This window comes from Coniophora puteana (assembly GCF_000271625.1).
Source record: "Coniophora puteana RWD-64-598 SS2 unplaced genomic scaffold CONPUscaffold_1, whole genome shotgun sequence".
Classification (NCBI taxonomy): Eukaryota; Fungi; Basidiomycota; class Agaricomycetes; order Boletales; family Coniophoraceae; genus Coniophora; species Coniophora puteana.
In genome coordinates this window covers 2,970,498-2,992,474 of record NW_006913053.1, presented here as the reverse complement: position 1 = coordinate 2,992,474, position 21,977 = coordinate 2,970,498, and the positions used below count along the sequence as shown (strand labels likewise).

The window sequence follows — 21,977 nt, the reverse complement described above, 5'->3', positions numbered from 1 at the left end:
AATGATTGGTATGCAAAGGTATGGAAAAGCAGGCCTATAGTACACATTGTTGCAGATGAGTAGGGTGGTTTAGATCATGTCGGTAAATAAATCAAATAGCGGGATGGAAGACAATATTAGCCATGATCAATGCGAATTACGAACATGTATCCTCAGTGCATCTCATTCCAATCCCCGTCGAGTAGCTTGACACCCTTGGGCGCTAGACGTCGCCTCCACTCCCGCATTTCGCCCTGAACACCAGCCTCCTGGGCACGCGAAGTCATACCGCTCCTAAGCCAGCGAACGTCTCTCGCTCTCACAGCTTTGAGAGCGGGGAAATGTGGGAGTAGCCTCTCAAACCGCCTCCAGAACTCAGCGTTAGGTCGGGGTATAGAAAGAATCTCGAGCGGAAGTTGTTGTTTAGAGGTATGCACATCGCCCGATGGTAAGTCGAGGGTAGGTAATGGGTATTCCAAAGAGAGGTGTCTTAATCTTGGAGAGGTATGCAATATGGTGTTTGGGGAGGGGTGGAGGCGGGTGGGCCATACTTTTGGGGTATACAGCAATAGTGAGGATAGGTTTTGACCATGCGCTTCCAGGAACGCTGTCACTAGCGAAGCAGGATAAGGAACATCGTCATACGGGGTTATAGTTAATCTTCGAAGTGATGGCAAAGGCGACAACAGTAGAGCGAGTAGAGTGGAGCAAAATGGAATTGATAGCAGTGTGAGATTCTGGAGAGCAGGAAGATTCAATGGAGCGGAGAGAGTTGGAGGTGAGAAGTCCTCAGAATGGTATATGAGCAAGTCAAGCTCGATGGGATCGAACCCCCGCCCGCTGAGCTCTAAAGTCTCGAGCCCTGGACAAGTTGACAATAGCTGCACAATGGGATCGCGATCTGCGGATATTTCTGAGCTGTACGAAGCATCATAGCAGATTCCTTCTAGCACCCTTACACGACTGTTATCCTCTCTATTCGCCAGAGAGGCAAGAGCACGTCGGCTCAAGGGCAGTTGAGGACAGAGTGAGAGAGCCGATAAGAACGGCAGAAGAGGGAACAAAGTAGTCAACAGCGAGTCGATGGTAAACGCGTCGGCAGGTTGAATCAGAGGGGACAAGGCAGACAAATCCACGGTTTGCACCCAACGTCCGGGAGCAGAGTAGGGTATGCGCCTGATAGAATCCCACTTCTGCTCAGCGTCGCGTAAGACGGTGGTGAGCTTGCCCAACGTATGGGGCTTGTTTATTCGCACGTGAGAATATAACACAGGCACAGCAATCTCCTGGAGTGCAGGGGATTGTATCAGTTGCAGATACTCGGAGGACGGAAGAATGCCCAAGAAAACCGAAGACTTGCCTTGAAGGACTTGCATACTCGACTAATCGCCAAAGCAGCCGGGGTGAAATGTTCCTTGGACCCAGAATTAGGTCGTTCTGAGGTCAGCTCGATTGCTTCAATGAATATTTTTGACCAGACTTCGGAGGGCAAGGGCTTCAAGTGAGGGCGTTCGGGAAGAAGGGGAAGGAGAAGAAGACGACCCGAGGAACAAGCGAGTGGTCTTGGATTGAGTAAGACTATTTCCGTCGTCATAAAACCAGTCGGTCAATGTGATAGTTCACTCAAGTCTGCGGGGAGCTCTGGGGTAGGTGAAGACCAGTTCACTGTTCGTTCCGACCGTCTCCGTCCTCGCAACTTTATGTATGTATGCGGTCATTGCGGCCGGGATCCCACACTGCGGGGAAATAGGGGGAAATCGGGCTGATCGGCTCGGTGGAGCAGCATAACAATATCTGACAACTATCTGACAACTCAGCGGCACCTAAACAGCCTTGCCGCACTGTCAACAAGACTCTATGTATTGTCCAATAGTGTTGTATACTAGCCCAGACTAGCCCACTACCTACTGGTACGTTGCAGGAGCGAGTTATTGCACGAATTATCACAAGATATCACCCATTTCTTCGACAAACTTCTGGTAATCCTCTTTGCCCCGATCTGTTCCCGACTGTCCTTTGTTTGGGCCCTTCAATGCTGGCACAGCACCGAGCTGAGTTCGAAGCGTCCCCACTAAGTCAGGCCTAGGAGCAGCAGGGGTGACGTCGGACACATCTGTAATACCCAAGGACGGTGCCGCATTAACTTTTGGACCCGTTTGTCCCACCTTTTTCCTCTTCAAGGAAGCTGGCACAAACGCAGTTGCTTCCTTCTTGAAATCCCTGAGCTCTGGTTCAGCAGACACCGTTGCTGCGGCCACTGTGGCAGAAGGAGATGGTGCCATGGGATTAGCAGGGAGCGAGTGATGAGAGGGTAGCGTCCGGTGTTGTTGACGCGACTGGTAAGTCTGATGGGGCACCGAGGACAACGGATCCTGATGCGCGGACATATTTTGGGCTCGCCGAGGGAAGAAACCTGGCGGTGGCGGCGGAAGTGGTGGCTGCATGAGAGTAGAAGGTGGAGGATAGAAAGCAGCACCTGGGGGACCTGGTGGGTAACCAATGAAAGGAGGTTGCTGAGCGCCAAACCCAGGAGGTGGGGGAGGTGGAGGGAATGGAACCCCGCCGTTGATCATGGGCAGGGGAGGAAGCGGAGGAGGAGCTACTGATCCTTTTCCTGAGCGAGCATAAAGTGGAACAGGATAAGGAGACAAGATATCGCCACTAGCAGCACCGGGCGGGGGTCCTTCAGGCATGGGAATATCATCATCGCTATCCTCTTCCGCAGCGCCGCCAGGAGGAGGGCCTTCAGGCATCACAATGTCTTCATCTGAACCCGTCCCGGAGTCATGAGATTGAGCAAAAGGAAGCAACCGCAACTGAATCACCTTCATCGCTCTCATTGTCACTTTTAGAGGTACCTGGAGGAAGGTCTTTGAAGGATGAGATGATCGGACAAATAAGAGCCCATGAAGGAGGACACACCTTTCTCAACGTATGGCATACCGGGCGGGGGGACACCGAAGGGATTCATGACTGGGTCGTAGTAGATACTTCGCTCGGGATGCCTAGGTAATCCACGTTTGTTGAACACATTCCTCGCCGCCTTCTGGGGCGTGGGGGCCTCCTTGTCAGCTTCTGATTTCTCGTCCCGGCGAGTTTTATAGACAAGTCTCCGCTGTTCAGGGTGCTCTTTGACGTATTCTTCCTTCTTCTTCATGATTTTATCAAGCTCAGACTTGAGCTCGGATAAGCGAGCCTTGTCGGCGGCAGACGAATTAGAGGACTGCTCAAGTTTAGAGATGTCATCTTCGAGTTCTATAGACGAGTTAGCCATCGACAGGGGATGGACAGTGTGAGAGGCATTACCCTTGGTATCCTTCTTAACCAGTGCAAAGTCGCGAGTTTTTGCTCTCTCTGTCTTGTTCTACTGCATTCAGGACATTGTCAGGGATATGGATTTGACTGCGTCAAAGGGCGTGCTTGCCTTCTTCAATTCCTTCTTCCTCTGAGCTTTCCCTACAGGTGCGGACCGGTGTGAGGGGGTATAAAGGCAAGAGTCTGGGGCATGAAAGCTTACTAAACGCGTCTGCTGGATTCGCGCTCTTTCCTTTGGCCATTGGTGGTTTGGTTGTGAGAAGAACGTGCGTGTGGAGGAGGGGCGCGGCTACCGGTTACCGGTTCCGGAAGTTGTAACGATACTAATGGAGTCATGCGTGATGTCGAAACCGTCTGGTGGTCGTCGACCTTCCCATTGCCAGGGGAGGAGTAAGCCATCGACCCCCAGTCCACTTCATTTCCTCATCAAAGCAGAGTCGTCTGAGCGACACGGATTCGTGAATGGCTCCTCACACGAACGCGCCTGCAGACCATTCTCATCCGAGGAGGCCCGCGAAGACGGTTTCTTCCCAGTCTCTGAACCACCTGCTCAACTTCACGCTTCCGCCAAGGCAACAACCTCCTACTAGCCTACCTCGACGTAGCAGGAAGACAGGAAGTCATGCAGTCTGGAATAAAGAGCGTGAGCACCAACCCCTCCAACTTTCTTATCCTCGCTTACTCACCTCACCTCAGGCTTCGTTAATGCACAATATCGCTTCGTGCTGAACCCCATAGGAGACTACACCGTCCACTTTGCAGATCCTGATATGTGAGTGCATCGGCGTACCCGCTTGCATACTCTAAACCGCATTTACCAGCTACTTTCAATGGCACGATATCCTTCAAGTCTTGATACCTCGTTCCTCGGTCCTGGCTGCTTCCGGCAGTGAGCAAGCCTCCGAGGAGGGGATTACGACATGCCCGATTTGTCTCTCGTCACCTACTGCCCCCCGTATGACGAAATGTGGTCATGTCCGAAACTCGTTCTGTCCTATGTCCTCTGCTGACCTTGACTACAGGTCTTCTGTTTCCCCTGCATCCTTCACTATCTTAGTCTCTCTAACGATCTCAAGTGGGCCCGGTGTCCGATCTGTTTTGATTCTGTCAATGAGAGGCAGCTCAAGTCTGTCAAATGGTACGATGGACCTTCCATCAATGAGGAGGACCAAGGACCACCTGTGGCTGGCACATCCTCCTCGGCAACGTTCGACTCCAACGATCCTGCTGTACCCAAGGTTGGCTCTCTTATGCGTATGCGCCTCATGCAACGACCACAAATCACGACTCTGTCTCTCCCGCGGTCTCAGACGTGGCCATCGGACTTGATTCCGCCACACCAGGCCCCTTTCCACTTCCTACCAGATGTTTATCATTTCGCCAAGTTCATGCTTGCTACCCCAGACTACCTCGTTGCTGATCTCAGCAGTGATCTAGATGCCCTTGCTGTCGAGCGACGTATGATGGCAAGCATGCGTGATGAACTCAGTGTCTCGTTCGTCGATTCTGCCGACGCAAAGCTACGGCTACAGATCGCGAAGGCGTCTGCTCTGGACACCGCTCCGTTACGGGAAGCTATTGACAAAGCCACTCGTGAGCAAACTGAGATTGAGCGCCGATTCACCCTTGAGACTCGGAGGCGGCAAGCTATGGCCGAACAAGAGTCGGCCCTTGGCGGTGCCCCAGACGCATTCCTGGCAACACAGCGCAGTGGAGGAGTCAATGTATCCTCGGGCACATCTGCGACCACCTCTCAGGCGTCTCTATCTGTTGTTCCCGCTGCTTCCCCTTCAAGCGGACGGAACTCACGACAGCGTAGAAACGTGAATCCTCCTCCCCCGACCACGCAAACATACTATTACTATCAAGCTGGGTCAGGTCTTCCCCTCTTCCTACATCCCCTAGACATCAAGATTCTCTTCTCTCACTTTAATAGCTACGCATCATTCCCCAACGAAATAACCATCAAGGTTGAGATGGCGGTGGAGAGCACAGTCAACGATGATCTGCGCAAACGGTGCAAATACATCGCACACATGCCCGAGGGTGCTAATGTAGCGTTCATTGAGGCGGACCTAGAGGGTGTAGTCGGCGCAGAAGGGCTTAAGAACTTCGAGAATGCACTCAAGCTGAGGAAGACACGGAGGAAAGAGAAAGGGCGCAGGGACGATCGAGCGCGAGCCCGGGCTGAGGAGAAGGAACGAGATCGGATGAATGCGTCGTCGTGGTCTTCATCGTGGTCGCAACCTGCCATATCATTTCCCCAGCAACTTGAAACCTTCACCACAGAGGTCGAGACGGAGGATCACTCGGAGCTGCCTGCGCCGCCCCCAGTATCTGGTGCCTGGGGCGACCGTAGCTTTGCTTCCACACTGCACTCCGCGTCGACAGGCCGATCAAACCCTTCCCACCGGGCGACTCCAGAACTGGCTGACGAGTGGGATATCGACGCCGCGTGGCACGAGCTAGAGCAACGAGGGTCAGGAGGAGGGAATAATAATAGGAAGAAGAAGAACACGAGGCTTGTAGTTCTAGGCAGTGGAGGTGGAGGTCGCCGACGGTAATAAGTGTAGATGTATTGGTTATCAGTCTAGCATGCATCTGTAACAATACGCAACTCGCATTCCAACCAGTTTCATCAAAGATGACAAGTAAATCTAAAGTACATCATATTTAACAGGTCAAATCTATCCTGCTTTCTGGACCTATGAACATCTGTGCACCTTGCTGTGCACTTTCTAACCCTGCGTCGAACCAAAGTTTGCCGGACAGTTCTGGTATGCCAAACTGGCAGACCCGCTCCGCATGTAACAAATTCTAGCCGGGATGCACTCTTCCGTACAGTCAGTCGCCGCAGCCGAGCTCTTACTTTGATAAGTGTTGAAGAGCTACAAAATCGTGGTCAGAAAGGGTTCGTTATATCCGACCTATGTGCAACTTACTTCGACCAGCGATGAATTTGTCTCCATTTCTGATGAATGCTACCTGAGTATCCATTGAGCTCGTGGGAGACAAGAACTCACGTTCAGTCACAAGGTGCCACCACGTAGCGTTCAGAGGAGCGTTCTCTGGCCACGGTATGTTGCCTCCGTATGCATCGCGAGCACTGTACTCGTAGAAGTACGACGGCCCATATTCAAGCTGGTCGTCAAGGCTCGGGAACTCATTGACCTTACTCGCCCATCTTGTATCATCGGTTAGAAGGCACGCTAGACGAGATTCGTACTAATACTAGGACAGCTCACGTGTAAGCATCCACAACATCGAATGTCTACAAAAAATTAAAGGTGGCGTCAGGCTTCATATTTTTAAAAGTATACACATTAACTTACTACTGAATCGACTTCATAGACACGGAAGCCGGAATTCAGGTTGGTGAGAGGGGTCAGGGAAGGACCGATCTGATTCAATTCATTAGACCGGTGTATATTTTAAACACAGCGAATCCCTACCCAAGAAACAGTTTGCGCCGTTTCGGCGCTCATGTTCGTTCCATTGTTTGCGTAGAAAATCTGAGACGTCACAAATTCGAACGCTTTGGGATGTTTTATTGATGATGACTTACGGATAATTGGTCCTCGTGGGTATGGCCGTAGAAAATGTCTGATCAAAGGTCAGTCAGAGAGCACTCCACCCAACGGGTCACGCACTCGCGATGACATGTGGCGAGTAACGGTCAACACTGGAAAAGATCAGCTTGGAATAATATTAAGTGGTGTATTCACTCTTACATCTGATAGACTGCAGATAGATCGGTCAATATTTGAATGAATAGACGTACAGTAGACTTACATAGGTTACTGGGATTATTGAGAGTTTGTGTTCCATCCCAACCGCTGAGGACGTGTCCAATGATCCAGACTTTACCCGATCAGCTTCAAGTTTGGGCCACTCTTCTAAACATACCTCTCTCCTGCGCGTCTTCCGACGCTTGTAACTCGTCTGCCAAGAACCGCAGAAGACCGAATACGTCGGGATTTGTAGCGTTAATGTACGCAAAGTAGTTGGCACTAAGCTCTGGCGTTATTTAGCCAATGCGAGCACTGTCACGCGACTTACGTGTACCCTAATCGATATTGTTATCGTGAGCACAGTTGGTGATGTGGTTTGCGAGCAGGACCGATGCACTTACATAAGTTCGTGTTAAGTGAGATAATTTTTAGGCCATCTACGCGTTTAACGGCGTATGCCGCATAGTGAGTGCGAGCGAACTCGATTGGAAATCCCGAAAGCCACCCTTCGTGTTCCCACATTTTGGAGATATGGTCGTAAAGCCTACAATTCAATGAGTCGCGCGCCTGAGCATATAGTGTGTCGCCACAGAATTACCAGTTGTACTGCGTAGCTAAATCACCGCCCATAGAGTAAGGAGCCGTCTGGAACCTTGTGCGATGTTTGAGTGAACGAGCGAGGACTGTAAGACATGTACACACTGATCATATATGTCGTGATTCCCAAGTGTGGCGTAAATAGGTGCTGGACCAAAGTACTTCTTGAGAATGTCGTAGATCACGACCTAAAAGCCACGTTGTTAACCAGATTGTCTGTGAACAAGTAAGGGTGCTTGCCTCAACATATTCCACAAATGCTCTACATGGACTCGGTAAGGACATGAACACCCACCACTGACAACGTATGTGTCTTACCTAGAGTACTGGTTTTCAGTGTCGTGAGGAGTGATGTCTCCTGTGAACAAAGTGAAATTGAAGCCTTCCTCTACTGTTCCTGTAAGAGGTGGTATCGCCTCCATGGCTGATAACAGCAGCGAGTATGGGGTGTCGCTAAACCCGTGCCAACTTAGCTCACACCAACGCTTCTAAAACTTTGAGAAAATACCATTTATATGCTCCAAATCGAGACGCAGGAAGGAGAGGAGTCTGAGGACTTTCGCTGTTATTGACATTTGTGCGACAGCATAGGTAGTCTGAACAATTGGCCTCAGAGCCTGTGGCGTAACCTGTGGGCCTAGAGTTAATAAATACACCAAACACCGTGTCGATCAGGCACCATACGCGGGTCGAGGTGAATATCCGACACGTGGAGTACCTTAAGCAGCTCGCCGCTGGGCTGCTTCGGAGTCGGCAGCGGGTTTGGCTTTGGTTTCGCGAAATAGCCTGTCAGATTGAGTGGCGATGTCGGAGGCATGGGACACAGGCTTAGAAACGACCAGCAAAGTAACTATACAATAATGCGTTGACATTTACTTGAAAGGTTAAAACTTGCGAACGATGTAGACGTACCTGCCCATCATAGCCTCCAAGGTTGCCGTATGAAGCTACTTGCGTCAAGATAGGGCCATAAGCAGTCCAATCGTATTGTTGTTGGCAATCTGCGTCTGTGTCGTAGCCAAAATATTGACAGAGCGTCACGGCAAGGTTTGGCCCCTGCTCCGGAGCAGCAAGCGCCAAAAACTTGGCCACCTCCATCCCTGCTTGACATTGAGTGCATGTGTTATTCCCAAATACAGGGTTCTCTGCTATAGCCTTGATTTGCTCGATTGCTTGTTCAAGCAACGTCGTGCTAGAAACCTTCGGAGGAAATGTGTGGGGATCCCATGTGTCATTCTATGACATTTTGAGCGCACATGGCAAATGCCGAGGGAATTAAAGGCACAACCTTTGGAAAGTCGTCCGGATCAGTCAAAACCAGGGGGAACACTTTATGCTGAGTGATTCAGTCAACTGTAAGGAACCCCTTCCGACTCGTTAATGTCCGATGCCGACCTACCGTAACGGGATCGGAGATGACTGGCTGTACCTGCGCCGATGTTCCAGTGGGAGAGTTGTAGTAGGATGCATATGCAGATGTGGGGAAAGCTCCCGCTGCCGTGTACGTTGACGATACTATGCGGATATCAGCCCCTGAGGCAGAGCATGTGCCGGCCGCGACGAGAGCAACGCCCAGCAAATGCCACATCATGGCTTTTGCAATTGTGTGAGATAAGTGCGGGGTGACGAGTCAAGCTTGGAAGTCATTGACATCATGCTTTTATCTATCACCGCGGGCGTCAGAGTTCTTGGGGAGGAACATGCATACCCGTTCTTAAATTGCAGCAATTTATGGTCAGAAGATCGCGAAGACGCACGTGCGAGGTTCTCACTGGACTTTCAGTTCACAGGAATCATGCTATCGCACGGAGGTCTGAGTAAACAGTGAATGAAAAGCTAATTCAGACCCTGAAAGCGTGAACAAAAGGCAAAAATACATCGCACGTTGCCGGTGGAAGCTGGTGGAAGTCATCTACCAGCCTTCTGTCCTATGGTCTGGTACATTGGGGCTTGGGCAGCCTGAGCCCGGCGCACGGGCGAGTGAAACAATGGGTGACAAGGCCTACTACTCGATGCGCCTAACCCCGTAACCGCGTGCTTGAGGGGGACACGGCCTGTATCCGTGGGTCTGACCAGGATTGAGTATTGATGGGCGAACTGTTTCCAGTGCTATCTTAGATGACTGGAGTTTGCATATCCAGACATCCTTGAAAATTAACACAAACATAATTTGAGCCCTGTATACGCGGTGCCCTTCGCAGCCAGGTTTTATCAGCTCATCGACGAGGAACAGTTATTTTCCAGGACGACAAGTGCAAGGATCATTGACCACATATCACGGATTAACATGTACATTACATATAGCAGGTGAGGAGGGTGTGACAGAAGGGAGTTGTTATGTTGATGATCGATGACCGATGGCAAACCAAGGCTGCGCGCGGATAAGTTATGTATGTATAATGCTCTAAATGACAACGATAGCTATTACGAATAGCTTGCAGACAATCGACGAAGGTGGGTATGGGTTGAAATGTTATGCTGCGTGCATCACCTGCTGCCGATTAAGGGTATCGATGATAATACAACCGAGCTGGCGGTTTGCAACTTCGTATGGGTGGATGGAGAGATTCGTGTAGATCGTATGAACGAGGTGGTGATGCTGCTAATGCTGCTAGCCTGCTCTACGTGAATGTGGTGTGAGCGAACATGACCATGTCTCGGAAAGGCAACCTATATCGGCACGGACCAGCGGAAAGGGAATTGATGGCACGGCGGGAGCGGCGCCAGGGAGTGTGGCGGCGGTGCGTTCACTGTGAGTTGTAAGGCTTGCCGTCGCCTTGTTGAGCCCGGGCTTGCTCCTCCCGTCTCCGTTGTTTCTCTCTCGCCTTCTCCTCTGCTAGTCTCCTTGACTCCGTCCATAACCTGAGGGTATAGGTGTGAAGTGCTTGCGAGTATAGGACGAATGGGTCCTTGTCTGATTGAACGGAGGAGGCGATGACGGAGTTGGATGATGGGTCCGGGCTAGACATGATAGGTGACTGAAGCATGAGGGAGGGAGGTAGGGGGGAGAATTGAGGTAATTATCCAGCCAGCAGACGGCAGACGGTAAAAGGGAGAGGGTATTTCGAGCGTTTGGTGAGGTTCGGTGGCAGGGAGGAAGACGAGACGAAGACGAAAACAAAAACGGGGAATATATACCAACGGAAGACGGCTTTGGCCAAGGCAAGCTCCTCCGGATCACTGGACCCGCCAATTAGTGGAACACGCTCCACACAGGCGATACGCCGAAAGACATCCCTTCGGCACCACTGCATGCCGCTCGCAAAAAAATACCAAATGTCCATCAATCATCCCCAAATCTCATTAACATTCCCGCTGGCCATGTTCGCCGACTGTATGCATGCATATCGATACCCACACAGGCGATTTACAAGAATGCGACAGGGAGAGGCTGCTCGGCGCTATCCACACCAGCGCGGCTTGCTCTTGCGGCCGACCATATTTGGCTCAGGAAGGAAGACCCGTACACAAACTCACAACGTTGTCAAGACAGGGCTTCCACCTGCTTCCACCCCAAAACTTCATCTCCCAACTGAGCGTTCACTCTGCTTACAGGAGCCGATCCTGTCGTGTTGCTGTACAGCTCATGTCCTGCCTTGTCCTGCGCGGCACCGAGCAGTCATTCGGACCTCTATATACTTGGTTCAACCGTCACCTGCTGTCACCCACACGACGCCTGCTTCGGGCACAATCATCCCTGGGGCCTCGTAGCTTCGCACAACAACTCATAAACTTGCTAAATATTGCTGTAAAGCATTGTGACGATTAGCTTCTGTCAGAGCTCGTTGCACCTCGGCGGCACATGGCGTCACAACGAATTGCGATCGGGAATTTAATAATAAGATTACTGTACCTACACGACCGTAGGTTCGTCACGCCTCACGCTTGACCTATAAAATGAACTTATCTCGAGAAATTTACAGCTTGGCTAATACAAATGTCACGTGACTTCCCACGCCGAGGGAATCCCGGGAGGGGAACCCGGGTGGCGCGGAGGGAGGCAGCGGGGCAGGGTGGTCGGAGGGACTCCGGGAGGGCGGGAGGCGCATCTCGCACGCGTCGGGACACGTCTTGGGCCAGCGAGGTACTGTGTAAGTGCCGAGGCTGCCGTTGTAAATGCCAAGGCGCCAAGGGTTCAAATAAGCAGTTGTAAAGTGCTCTTTTGGCGGGGGATAAGTGCATCAGTAACTTATCGTCGAGAAATTTACACTTGGCGCTGTAAAAGCGAGCCTCGGGGTGTACAAGCGAGGCTCGAAAAGGTAAGAAGGTCTGCTAATTTTTTTTTCGAGCGCTGCGCGCGCCTTGTCCAAAAGGAGCTCGGTTAACGAGCGGCGGCGACGCGCACACCAAGCGCACGCGTCACAAACCTTCGTGCACTCAGCTGCGCACTTCATGCACTGAAGCTGTTTTATAATACAGATAGCTAGTTGTATATAGAGTAAATATTTAAACTGATTTGAAGACCATACACGCGGAGGGGACATACTCGCGGGAGCAGCTATTGACACGACGGACTTCAAGAATTATCCATCTTCGAACTATATTCGGCCGGGTTCCTCGGGAAATGCCGAGGAGGGAATCCTTTTACAACATTTACGCTCGGCTCTGTAAATTTCTCGAGATAATACTACTTAAGACCTGGTTCGTCACCCATCACAAAAGATAATGAACCTCCCCGCGTGACGACAAATACTAAGCCTCTTAAATTATATTCTGATGTAGCACTGAGTTTCAGATTTTTGAGAACCTTACTGGAACAACCACAGTCGACTGGAGATGGGATGTCGAGCTCTTCACTGGCAGGCTTCAGTGAGTCGGTCATACCGGTCTGGCAAGGGCTTGAGACGCCTGTATATAAGCCCAACGGACAAGCAATTTACAGTCGTTGTACAAGCTGTGTCCGCATTGCCTGCTTCTCCTTTCAATAAAACACCCTCTTCACCTTCGTTGTCCTCAACAGTAACGCCTTGATGATGTCACCAAACTGTGACCCTAGTTCAAAATCACGCGTTCGCCGGACATTTGAACTTCAGCCTCGTCGGAACTTATCTTGATTTCATGTCACGCTATAATCCCTTGAACCTACGGTCGTGTAGGTACAGTATATCCAAGATCATCACGTTCGGGCTTATTTACGCCCAACCCAGCGTGAAAACAGTTACAACAAGCAAACTACTACAGGACATTCACCCAGCGCTGCTGCCGCTGCACATATGGCAGTGTGTGCGTACCTTGGAGCATCCCTTCGGAATCGGCTTTCCGACACTAACTGTTTTATGCCACGAAGGACGTAACTTCTCGCGCCAGCCGCTCGGCAGTGGCTGTTACTCCTCTAATGGGTGGCCGGCCCGAATCGCGCTGGACCAACAACGATGCTTTCTTGGGGATACGTAGTTTAGTGACCCTCTTACGTATACGGCAGTTTATAGCAGCAACGCCAGTAAATTGGATTTTCTCCACAGTCTCGTGACGCACATAGCAGCTTGCATAACAACAAGCGCCCATAATTTCATTGGCTCCCCACACTCTATTTGCTTCCTTGACGTTGACATTCCCTTCCCGGTCCCCACAACGTCCAACGTGAGCAATTATCTTCCCACAAATTGGAGCATACGCCTTCGGCACAGTATATATCTTATCTATCCATCATACATGGTTTGCCATGAAAGCCACAAAAAATGGGGACCATACAGGGTGATCATGATCGATAAGCCGAGCATCAGGCCCAGGATTCGGGAAGCATTTCATGTTATGAAGTTGCAAGTACACACGACCACAACAAATGATGCAATATAGGTCACCCATGACTACTGAGCCCTTGAAATATTTCGGCTTGGAAGCACATCCTGGCTTGCTTGTACGTCAAGGGTCACGCGAAGGTCGTGATACTTCTCTAAATCATCCGCTTCTGACCTTGCCACCCCCGCAGAGTCATGTGGTAACCAGATCACAGGGCACGGTGCGATGAGCTCGGGCGCGTAAAGTACCCCGGCCGTCTCTTCAGAATGAACGGCGAAAGACAGCGGTGGGAGATGAGGCGGCGCATCAGGATGTGTCCGGGCTGCTCTCTCTGTCGCCGTCAGGTCATCCAAGGTCTCCGTTTCTATGCATAGTCAGCTTGCGAACTGATCGCTGAGAAGGATGACCTACGAAGCGGAAGAATGCCACGCTGCCGCGATTCCGATGGTACAACGGCCAGGGTAAGTGACATCATCTCCAGCACGGATGCCATGGAACCTCTTGCTCTATAGCCGCGGCTGGGACTTCCCAACCCGCTTGTTTCATCCTCCGTGGCGCTATCGGGGCACTGCTTTGAGGCATGTGAAAGGGTTTGGAGAGCATCGCAGGTATTGGGGTTCAATGAACGTGGTTGAGATGTTGCCCGTGTACAATAGGTCTCGACAAGAATCGCCGCAATGAGTGCGATGCCCACCAAGATGCCTCCTTCAAGCCAAAAATGCCTTGTAAGAAGGATAAGTCCGAGCAAGAGCGGCTGCAACGTGCACAACGTTGCCAGCCTTTTGAGGAGCCAAATGTGCGCGAGGCCTCCAGTTGATGGAAGCGTTCGACAATAAACATAACCGATAAGAAAGCGGTGAGCTGATGGTACATCAGTTGTAACCCACTGATGCAGGAATCAGTCACTTTTACGTACCCACAAGGGTCAAAAACAATAATAAAACAACAGAAGGCCCAATGAGAGGAAAGATAAGTGAGAATGCCGAAGCAAAGATGATGGCCAAAACGCAGGCTCCAAGGCCGTTGGCAGTGTCAGATGACCCAGGATATACCGCTAAGAAAGAGTGGAATTAGTCAACACGCTTCATCCTACACGTTTATTTCACGCACCTCGGAATCGTTGACGCGGTGTGATAGCGGTCTTCTCAGCACGGAGAACCTTCCACAGGCGTACGGGCCGCAGCAATAGAAGCCCGGGTATAGTGAATGATGCTGTAAGGATATATGCAAGCGCGAACATCGCCATGTATATGGATCCATCAGCAAGAGACTTTGTCACACCTCGATGCTGGGAAATAGCTTCAATGCTGTACAAAACAGCGCCGCCTATCACAATCACGCCAGCGACAACCAAGAAAAATAGGTAATAAATGATCTTGAGAGAAAGAAGCTGAACGGCACTGATCGAAACATGAGGTGACCAGAAGGCCACACCTTGAACACATATGAGTAATGCCCTGTGTTTCAAGTGCAAAGGCCACTTACGTCTGACGACAAGAAAGACCAGCACAGCAAACAATGTGGCTGCAATCGCTGACGCAAGCATCGTAGCGATTCCTGATGCCAAGTCGTTGCGGTTGGACAAAGGTTGCAAAAATTCAAGGTAGTGAGCAAAGTTGGGGGCCGTGCTTAATGACAATCCCGTCACGGCGGTAACTTCAGAGAAGGACTCAGTTTACTGAACACGAGCATGCAGGCGCACTTACTGGCAAGAAGAAGGTACATCGTCGTTGAGAAGATGACTATCCCAAGTCCGACTGAGTCTAGTATATGAGTGCCAGTCTGAAGAACATCCCAGCGGATATCTTCGCGTGCACGCCCTTCAATGAGTTCCACTCCATGGATATGCTTCAGCCCACGACCTATGAGGATCCAGCCTTTGACGTGCGTGCCTTCAGCGATGTCGGTGTAGCAGTCGTGCTGAGCGTCTACGATTTCGCTGTTGATCGATTTAAGCTTGGAGCGCCACTGGTTGATCTCCGCATACACCGATCCCAAGTCGTCGTAGTCAAGACCAGAAGCAGGCCGCACGAAGGGTTGGCGAGGTTGCAAACGAAGATGAGGGGGAGGAACAACCTCGGCTACTGCATTGGTTTCTGCTTTATTCCGGAGTGGGAAAGTCTCGCGTCGGTCAGTGGATGGGGTGTTGACAATCCTCGGTGGACGTGGTCGCGCAGGAGGGAGCTGATCTGGAGTCTCGACTAGCCTTACCGTATCTCTTCCCATAAATCCGTCAAGGTCTACGTCTCGCATCAGGTCAGTCCAGCCCTCCTCTCCTTCCATGACGGTCGGAATACGTGGAGCAGTAGCTCCTCCTCCTTGGCTAGTTTCGGTGTAGGGACGGTGCGTAGAACCTTCGACTAATGTTTCAGACCCAGATGGTTCCGTAGGATGGTTTGGACCATAAAACCGAGGATCAGGCACTGGACCTAGCTCTCCGGATTTCTCGAGGATGAGTTGACTTCCTAAAGGTAATCTGTCATAATCAACCGAGTCGCGGTTGACTTCCTGAAAACGGCTCCCAACGATGCGTTGCTGGAACGAATCCGAGAAACTGAGGTGGCCACTGTCATTGGGTGTATTCCCCAGTGAGGTGATGCTGCGCATCCCTCGTATCTTGTAATACTGCGAGGGGGCCACGAAGGCAGTGGGGGCGAACGAAGACGTTGCATGTGCTGGGTTAGTCTTGCGCGAACGTCTGGTGCGCTGCAAAGGTGCATGTTCAGTTATATAAAAGCGAGAAGTACAAATGAAACTAACGTTGGTACCACCAAGGGGAAGAGGGTGGCTAATATATGGCTTGTTGGATTTTGTAGGAGGGGGAATACGGACCTCCAGGTCGGCAATCGAAGGGTCGGGCGTAGACAGCCTAAATGAGGAGATGTACTTTGTCTCAGCCACTTCCAGATTTTCCAGGATTTCATCCCGTTGCTCGATGAGGACCGCTAGATTCTGGGTATCGCTGAGGAAGAAGCCAATGACATGTTGGTCAATTATATGATCTATCCGTTGACACAGGCCCAAGGTGACTTTCGTACCAAATTGAAAACAAGCCCTGCACATCCACTTCAACCACACCATCAGCTGAACTCGAGCTCTGAGAACTGTTCCAGTGTGAGTGACTGAGACTTGACGCATGTCTGCCGTTTCGCCTATTTGGTCTACCTACTGAGCGCAGGCCTAACTTGACGAGATATTCTTTCAGACTCTGCTCGCCCATTCCTGCAAGCCCAGGAGCGTTGTCGGCGCTAAGCCAGCCCATGTCTCTCCCTCCACAACGAATGTCTAGCCACCGCTTTCGAAGAGCAACAATGACCCTGAACTCTTTCAGCGTCAGATAGAGGGCGGGGAGCATAGTTGCCACGACAGCGAGACAAGCAAGCACGATGATACGGGTATGAGGGATAGACATTGACTCTGCTGGATTTAGATGAGCTAGCGCAAGATATGATTGAGAAGCAAGCTGTAAATTGTCTATAGATCGTAACAGCCGGAGAAGACTAAGGTCCTGCAGGACGGAGAAGACACCAGTGTAGAGAGCCGGACCATTTGACTGAGCAAGACAGGGTATGTTAACAGTGTAAAGTGGTATTGCTCCGGCAAGGCCGGCAAGACTCCAAGAAAGGACGACGAGAAAGCTGGTCCACAAGGTGCGCTGACTTAGTTCTTCGTCTGAAGGAAAGAGCTGGGCGTCCTCCGCCATAGATTGGCCTGCATTTGACACATCCTCTTGGATAGAAGGACGCATAGGCGTATTCGGAGTCAGGAAAGCTCCTGCATTAGATTCCAATCGGTTGGGACGAACGCTATCAGGCACATAAGGCAGACTGAAAAGATGCTTAGAGCAGTGGGGACGAACTCTTGTGGAACAAACCACTCTCGCAGGGCATACACCTGGCGGTATCGGGGTCTAACTATTGCAAAGGTTATCTATGACATAGATGTTACTGTATAACGCCAATTCGATATCAAAATTAGACTCACCCATATGGCTAAGCCCACAATGCCAGGAGCTACTATGGTAGCGATAATACCATAAGAGCCGGCATCAAGTCCACTTCCAATACAGACAGGGTTTACTTGAGTGGCATCTCTTACGTTCAAGGAGTATTCATGATGAAAGATAGGTGCGACAAGAGATTGAGCAAGATGAGTAGATATATTGAAGCGAGATTTGTGTGCGGAGTGCGACAGTGTGGTAGCCATGAAGTGTGAAGTAGAGAGCGACGGTAGCAACCTGAGGCTGGCGTGGTATTCTGCAGAGGCGGGAGAAGAAGGTATATCGGTTCTGAATTGAGCGTCTGCGGGCGCGGTCTCCGGTTTAGAGTTGATACCGAGAGGTGGACACAACGGATTGACGCCCAATGGCTTATGACCTAGTTCAGCGTTGTTATTGGTTTAAAGAGACGTGAGTGTTCATGAAAGCCCTATGGAAGGCGTCGTGGTTCGTATCGGGACAAAGAATGAGAATGGCGTATAAAAAGTGTTGGGTCGTAAAGGCTGCAAGCTGCCTTGAGGCCGAGCCTTGACCTCGGTGTTGGTATCGAGACTCGAGTTGCCCTCCAACCGAGTTCAACCACCTTGCTAAATCGGGGCCTATATGAACCTGTCCGATCGCGTCTCGCGTGGGGTTGGCTACGCGCTTTGCTTCCGGTGTAGATCCCCCTAGTCCTAGTCTGGTTCTAGTGCGGCTTGTATGAGTCTGCGACAGGCGTTTGGTTGTGGTCTTCGGCGAAAGAAATGAAGGGACGGAGGCATGTCATACATTCAAAGTGGACAAGATAAGCTTGAGACTCCAATGATGTAACTTGATGCACATTCTCAAACCTTACTTCCAACTTGCGATCTTCCTGCTTCTTGCCACATGTATTGCATTAATTTGTGCACCTTCTGTGCTCTTCCAATGAACACACTAAGCACGTTTTAAGGGACATCCTAACTTGGTCCATGATTACGTCGCTGAGCAGGTTGACTCGGCTCAACTGCTGAAACAATGGACCATTTAAATATTCGGAGCGATCGTGATAATAAATACGAGTGAAGGTGAAAGGGAGTGTCCGATAAGCTACTCCCATCATAACTTAGCGATAGCACAGTCAAACTGTTCATGGGCAAATACCGCTGAATCGGCTTGAGCAAGAGGGGCCTGATCAATAGTACTTTTGATAGATCACTCACCTAGTAAACCGAATGAACACAGTGGCTAGCTCAGCTTAGACTGTGACGTTCGACAAACGCGCCTTCGCCATCTTCATCCATTACGAATACTTTATGGCCATTAACCCATGGTGCCACATCTTCTATAAGAGGGGCGAAAGGCTCGTCGGGTGGTAGTTGGATGGCTGGCTTCGAGCCGAACCAGCGCTTTCCACGATAACCGGCTTCGTCATTGCAGCGTCTGCTGTGAAAGTTACCCATAACTGATGACCTAGAGAATCTTCGTTAGATACTCGCTGATAATTTGCACAACATAGGAGATGCACTTACTAGTATGAATGCGAGAGGATTATCGTGACGGATGAGGGGGCGCTTGTAACCGCGTGTGGCCAGTGCAGGAGGAGGACGGCGGAGAAATGGCCAAGGGCACTCTTTGTCTTAAGTATCGCGCGGAGAAGAGCCTGGTTCGGGACTGATGGTTGCAAACCGTGGCTTCACGGCGGCGTTACCAAATGTCAGAAATGGTAGCAACGTAACTTACTTACGTTTCAAGGACTGCAAGTGCGTCCGTGGGCGCTTTCTCAAAGCTCCAAAGATAGGTCGACAATACCTATGAGACTGTCAATGGTTAAGAAGGATGCGTGGGCTGATCGACGCTGTGTTTGGTGATATTAGTTTGATCATGGTGAAGAAAACGAGAGGGGTCGCTGAAGACAACCAACGCGTGTGGTTCTCGAGAGAAATAGATCGAGGTCCTGGTGGATCTAATCCTGTGCTGTGGAAACTGACAGCATCGCCACTAAGTACGGCGTTCGGTCACCTGCCTAATTGGGACGCAGTGGACTAACGACGTGTTTCTGTCCTTGGGTCGAGAAACGGACGAGCCTAAGGACCGGATAACACTCATGGCGAGCAATGCCCTCAAACATGTACGTATGCCTTGCTCATCAACATGAGTTACGTGCCTTAACTCGCATGTAGGCTATCGCACCCACAACGTTGCAGGAAGCGCAGACTGCTGCGCTTCTCACTATGCTCAACCTCAATGCTTCAGTAGACCAGTCAATGTCAGCACCGTCCTCGGGGAGATCTACTCCTACGCCAAAGCCACAGAATTCCACATCTGGCCCACTCGTGTGGAAGGTACTTGTGCTTGACCAGCAGACCAAGGACGTGCTTGCGACTGTGCTGCGCGTTCAAGATCTACGAGATGCCGGAGTCACCCTTCACGTGTAAGCTCATACACCATGCACTGTACGCGTTTTCTAACTGAATATGAAGGCAGCTTCACTCATTACGCCCACCCCTTACCGATGTGCCCGCAATATATTTCGTGGCGCCCACCTTGGCGAACGTGCGGCGCATAGCGGAGGATTTGGAGAAGGGCCTGTATGAGTCCTATCACCTCAACTTTGTCGAACCCCTGTCCCGTGCACTCTTGGAGGAGCTTGCTGCGTCGTCTGCAAAGGATGGTACTGGAGAACTGGTTGAACAGGTATGGTCGCTCACGGTACACAAGCCACTGTGCACTGATGTGGCTCCTCCTAGGTGCTCGACCAATACCTGTCCTTTATCTCGCCATCCTCTTCGCTCTTCTCCCTTTGCTCACCCTTGCCACAACCCTCGCTTGCGCCTCAAGCTGGTCCACCGCTTGCGCCTCCTACCTCGTATCATATCCTTAATTCTCCATCCTCACCAGAGGCTGCCATCGAGGCCGAAATTGATCGCGTTGCGAATGGTCTATTCAGTGCCATAGTCACTATGGGTATGACAAACCTCCTTCAAGTTTAATTGTCTCAATTCTCAATGGATTGGGTAGGTCACATACCTATCATACGGGCCCCTCGAGGCAATGCTGCCGAGATGGTGGCCAAGAAGGTCGAAGTGAAGATACGTGATGCCCTGCTGTCGGCTTCGAGATCACACGGCGCGACTCCATCTTTGTTTGCCCAAGACACGTCTGGACTCTCTAATCTGCAAAGACCGTGTAAGTTGACCATCTTCCCATCCCTTGCTCTTACTCACAATTGTCGATTTCTGTAGTACTACTCGTACTCGACCGGAATATCGATCTGGTATCCATGGTGTCCCATGGTTGGACATACCAAGCTCTGGTGTCTGACTGCTTGGAAATCAAGCTGAACCGCGTTGTTGTTACTCAGCCACAGAAGCGCTCCTATGACCTCGACTCCAAAGACTTCTTCTGGGCTCGCAACGCAGCAAATCCCTTCCCACAGGTCGCAGAAGATATTGACACGGAGCTGAACAAGTACAAGCAGGATGCGGCAGAGATTACGCGTTCGACTGGTGTCAGCGACGTGAACGACATATCGCAGCTGTATGTAGAGTTTCTTACTGCCCGGGATCTACCTGACCTGGTAACAGAGACATGTCCTCGAATGCTGCTCACTTGAAGACAGCTATCACTCAGCTGCCAGAGTTGACGGCACGGAAAGCAACACTCGACACTCACATGAACATCGCCACCGCATTGCTTGAACAGATAAAGAAGCGAGGTCTGGACGAGTTGTTCAGTACAGAAGAAGCCATCTCACGACAGGTAATAATATCCTTCCTCGAACGTCCTTCTTTGATCTCGAGCTTTGCAGACCACCGCCTCTATTCTCGAGATGCTCCGTGCCCCTCGGCCTGATGGGAATCTGACTGCTGAGGATAAGCTTCGTCTCGTGTTGGTGTTCTTCTTGTCATCTCCGGATAACGCCATTTCCAAAGATGACATCGCCGAGCTTGAGAAGGAACTTAAGACCGCGGGCGCGAACGTGGCTGCGTTTGAGTACGTGCGACGTACGAGGGAAATCTCGCGCATGTCCGTTGCTGCTACCGTCGGTGGCACGTCAACTCCCGTTGGCGGGCAAGGAGAGCTGTTCAGAGGTTTCTCAGCCTTTGGAAGCAAAGTAGGTTTTCCGTAACTCGAGGACTTTCGCTGTAGCTCACGCCTCGTATCGCAGCTTACGGACAGGCTGAAAGAAGGTGGTCTGGACAACCTAATCTCAGGTGTCAAGAACTTCCTCCCCGCTAACAAGTCACTCCCTGTTACGAGACTGACCGAAGCACTTATGGACCCTGCTGCCGCATCTAACCAATCTCTGCAAGAAACAGACGATTACTTATTCTTGGACCCTCGGGCCCCCCGACAGGGTGGAGGCGCGAGTAACTTTGGCGGGGCAGCAGGAGCAGGCCGGGGCAAACGCATGGCGTTCTCGGACGCAATGGTTTTCATGGTGGGTGGAGCAGGTTACGTTGAGTATGGGAACTTGGAGGAATGGGCAGGCAAGACTGGGAAGCGTGTCGCTTACGGTGGGACAGAGATTGTCGACCCGGAAGGCTTCTTGCAGATTCTCGAAGAGCTCGGGCAAGGAAGTTCATAGGCCAACAATATGTGATCGTTTCAACGATGTCAGTACCAATACAATAGTGATTTCTTATTAGCTACTCTTT

At 51.0% G+C, this 21,977-nt stretch overlaps 7 protein-coding genes across 7 annotated transcripts; 1 reads left to right on the top strand and 6 right to left on the bottom strand.

The window, feature by feature from the left end:
- Nucleotides 1-48: 48 nt before the first annotated feature.
- CONPUDRAFT_95993 (uncharacterized protein) lies at nt 49-1,637 on the bottom strand. Its single transcript, XM_007765391.1, has 2 exons — nt 1,340-1,637; nt 49-1,265 (listed from the first exon to the last, which is right to left on the bottom strand). Exons 1-2 carry the CDS (start codon nt 1,571-1,573, stop codon nt 153-155), a joined length of 1,347 nt encoding a protein of 448 aa, XP_007763581.1. The 5' UTR covers nt 1,574-1,637; the 3' UTR covers nt 49-152.
- Nucleotides 1,638-1,730: 93 nt separating this feature from the next.
- Nucleotides 1,731-3,708, bottom strand: CONPUDRAFT_161566 (uncharacterized protein). Its single transcript, XM_007765390.1, has 6 exons — nt 3,497-3,708; nt 3,404-3,435; nt 3,286-3,343; nt 2,902-3,234; nt 2,805-2,849; nt 1,731-2,746 (listed from the first exon to the last, which is right to left on the bottom strand). The coding sequence occupies exons 1-6, from the start codon at nt 3,534-3,536 to the stop codon at nt 1,923-1,925; spliced, it is 1,332 nt and encodes a 443-aa protein (XP_007763580.1). The 5' UTR covers nt 3,537-3,708; the 3' UTR covers nt 1,731-1,922.
- Nucleotides 3,660-9,244, bottom strand: CONPUDRAFT_79139 (sphingomyelin phosphodiesterase). The gene is made up of 25 exons (XM_007764628.1): nt 9,022-9,244; nt 8,911-8,958; nt 8,535-8,858; nt 8,307-8,472; nt 8,131-8,251; nt 7,941-8,075; nt 7,863-7,884; nt 7,728-7,810; nt 7,624-7,677; nt 7,427-7,569; nt 7,354-7,360; nt 7,201-7,304; nt 7,087-7,155; nt 7,026-7,035; nt 6,945-6,976; nt 6,860-6,897; nt 6,747-6,806; nt 6,627-6,695; nt 6,540-6,565; nt 6,318-6,478; nt 6,237-6,265; nt 4,319-6,182; nt 4,116-4,271; nt 3,991-4,066; nt 3,660-3,937 (listed from the first exon to the last, which is right to left on the bottom strand). Exons 1-22 carry the CDS (start codon nt 9,211-9,213, stop codon nt 6,033-6,035), a joined length of 2,043 nt encoding a protein of 680 aa, XP_007762818.1. The 5' UTR covers nt 9,214-9,244; the 3' UTR covers nt 3,660-3,937; nt 3,991-4,066; nt 4,116-4,271; nt 4,319-6,032.
- A 699-nt stretch (nt 9,245-9,943) lies between these two features.
- CONPUDRAFT_79138 (uncharacterized protein) lies at nt 9,944-11,271 on the bottom strand. Its single transcript, XM_007764627.1, has 2 exons — nt 10,309-11,271; nt 9,944-10,243 (listed from the first exon to the last, which is right to left on the bottom strand). Exon 1 carries the CDS (start codon nt 10,589-10,591, stop codon nt 10,370-10,372), a length of 222 nt encoding a protein of 73 aa, XP_007762817.1. The 5' UTR covers nt 10,592-11,271; the 3' UTR covers nt 9,944-10,243; nt 10,309-10,369.
- Nucleotides 11,272-13,247: 1,976 nt separating this feature from the next.
- Nucleotides 13,248-17,897, bottom strand: CONPUDRAFT_115821 (uncharacterized protein). Its single transcript, XM_007765389.1, has 10 exons — nt 17,346-17,897; nt 17,221-17,291; nt 16,400-17,167; nt 16,122-16,323; nt 15,068-16,067; nt 14,847-15,017; nt 14,472-14,795; nt 14,278-14,415; nt 13,773-14,222; nt 13,248-13,725 (listed from the first exon to the last, which is right to left on the bottom strand). Exons 1-10 carry the CDS (start codon nt 17,565-17,567, stop codon nt 13,430-13,432), a joined length of 3,642 nt encoding a protein of 1,213 aa, XP_007763579.1. The 5' UTR covers nt 17,568-17,897; the 3' UTR covers nt 13,248-13,429.
- Nucleotides 17,898-18,220: 323 nt separating this feature from the next.
- CONPUDRAFT_134269 (uncharacterized protein) lies at nt 18,221-19,008 on the bottom strand. Its single transcript, XM_007765388.1, has 3 exons — nt 18,849-19,008; nt 18,540-18,789; nt 18,221-18,482 (listed from the first exon to the last, which is right to left on the bottom strand). The coding sequence occupies exon 2, from the start codon at nt 18,777-18,779 to the stop codon at nt 18,570-18,572; it is 210 nt and encodes a 69-aa protein (XP_007763578.1). The 5' UTR covers nt 18,780-18,789; nt 18,849-19,008; the 3' UTR covers nt 18,221-18,482; nt 18,540-18,569.
- A 415-nt stretch (nt 19,009-19,423) lies between these two features.
- On the top strand, nt 19,424-21,907 carry CONPUDRAFT_86865 (Sec1-like protein; the record flags this gene model as incomplete). Its single annotated transcript, XM_007765345.1, has 9 exons — nt 19,424-19,447; nt 19,500-19,750; nt 19,800-20,013; nt 20,067-20,283; nt 20,338-20,505; nt 20,562-20,856; nt 20,904-21,078; nt 21,128-21,433; nt 21,488-21,907. 9 exons carry the CDS (start codon nt 19,424-19,426, stop codon nt 21,905-21,907), a joined length of 2,070 nt encoding a protein of 689 aa, XP_007763535.1.
- Nucleotides 21,908-21,977: the final 70 nt, after the last annotated feature.

Excerpts from the sequence above, each read along its gene's own strand:
- CONPUDRAFT_95993 (XM_007765391.1), bottom strand. The coding sequence starts at position 1,573 with ATGACGACGGAAATAGTCTTACTCAATCCAAGACCACTCGCTTGTTCC. Across the intron at positions 1,266-1,339 it reads GAGTATGCAAGTCCTTCAAG|GAGATTGCTGTGCCTGTGTT; the intron begins GCAAGTCTTCGG and ends CCTGCACTCCAG.
- CONPUDRAFT_161566 (XM_007765390.1), bottom strand. The coding sequence starts at position 3,536 with ATGGCCAAAGGAAAGAGCGCGAATCCAGCAGACGCGTTTA. Across the intron at positions 3,344-3,403 it reads GGAAGAAGGAATTGAAGAAG|AACAAGACAGAGAGAGCAAA; the intron begins GCAAGCACGCCC and ends TGAATGCAGTAG. Across the intron at positions 2,850-2,901 it reads TATGCCATACGTTGAGAAAG|ACCTTCCTCCAGGTACCTCT; the intron begins GTGTGTCCTCCT and ends CATCCTTCAAAG.
- CONPUDRAFT_79139 (XM_007764628.1), bottom strand. The coding sequence starts at position 9,213 with ATGATGTGGCATTTGCTGGGCGTTGCTCTCGTCGCGGCCGGCACATGC. Across the intron at positions 8,076-8,130 it reads CGATTTGGAGCATATAAATG|CGACACCCCATACTCGCTGC; the intron begins GTATTTTCTCAA and ends GCACGGGTTTAG. Across the intron at positions 6,566-6,626 it reads TCTATGAAGTCGATTCAGTA|ACATTCGATGTTGTGGATGC; the intron begins GTAAGTTAATGT and ends AATTTTTTGTAG.
- CONPUDRAFT_79138 (XM_007764627.1), bottom strand. The coding sequence starts at position 10,591 with ATGTCTAGCCCGGACCCATCATCCAACTCCGTCATCGCCTCCTCCGTT.
- CONPUDRAFT_115821 (XM_007765389.1), bottom strand. The coding sequence starts at position 17,567 with ATGGCTACCACACTGTCGCACTCCGCACACAAATCTCGCTTCAATATA. Across the intron at positions 17,168-17,220 it reads GAGTGGTTTGTTCCACAAGA|CGTTCGTCCCAACCGATTGG; the intron begins GTTCGTCCCCAC and ends TGTGCCTGATAG. Across the intron at positions 13,726-13,772 it reads GCGTGGCATTCTTCCGCTTC|AAACGGAGACCTTGGATGAC; the intron begins GTAGGTCATCCT and ends GACTATGCATAG.
- CONPUDRAFT_134269 (XM_007765388.1), bottom strand. The coding sequence starts at position 18,779 with ATGGGTAACTTTCACAGCAGACGCTGCAATGACGAAGCCGGTTATCGT.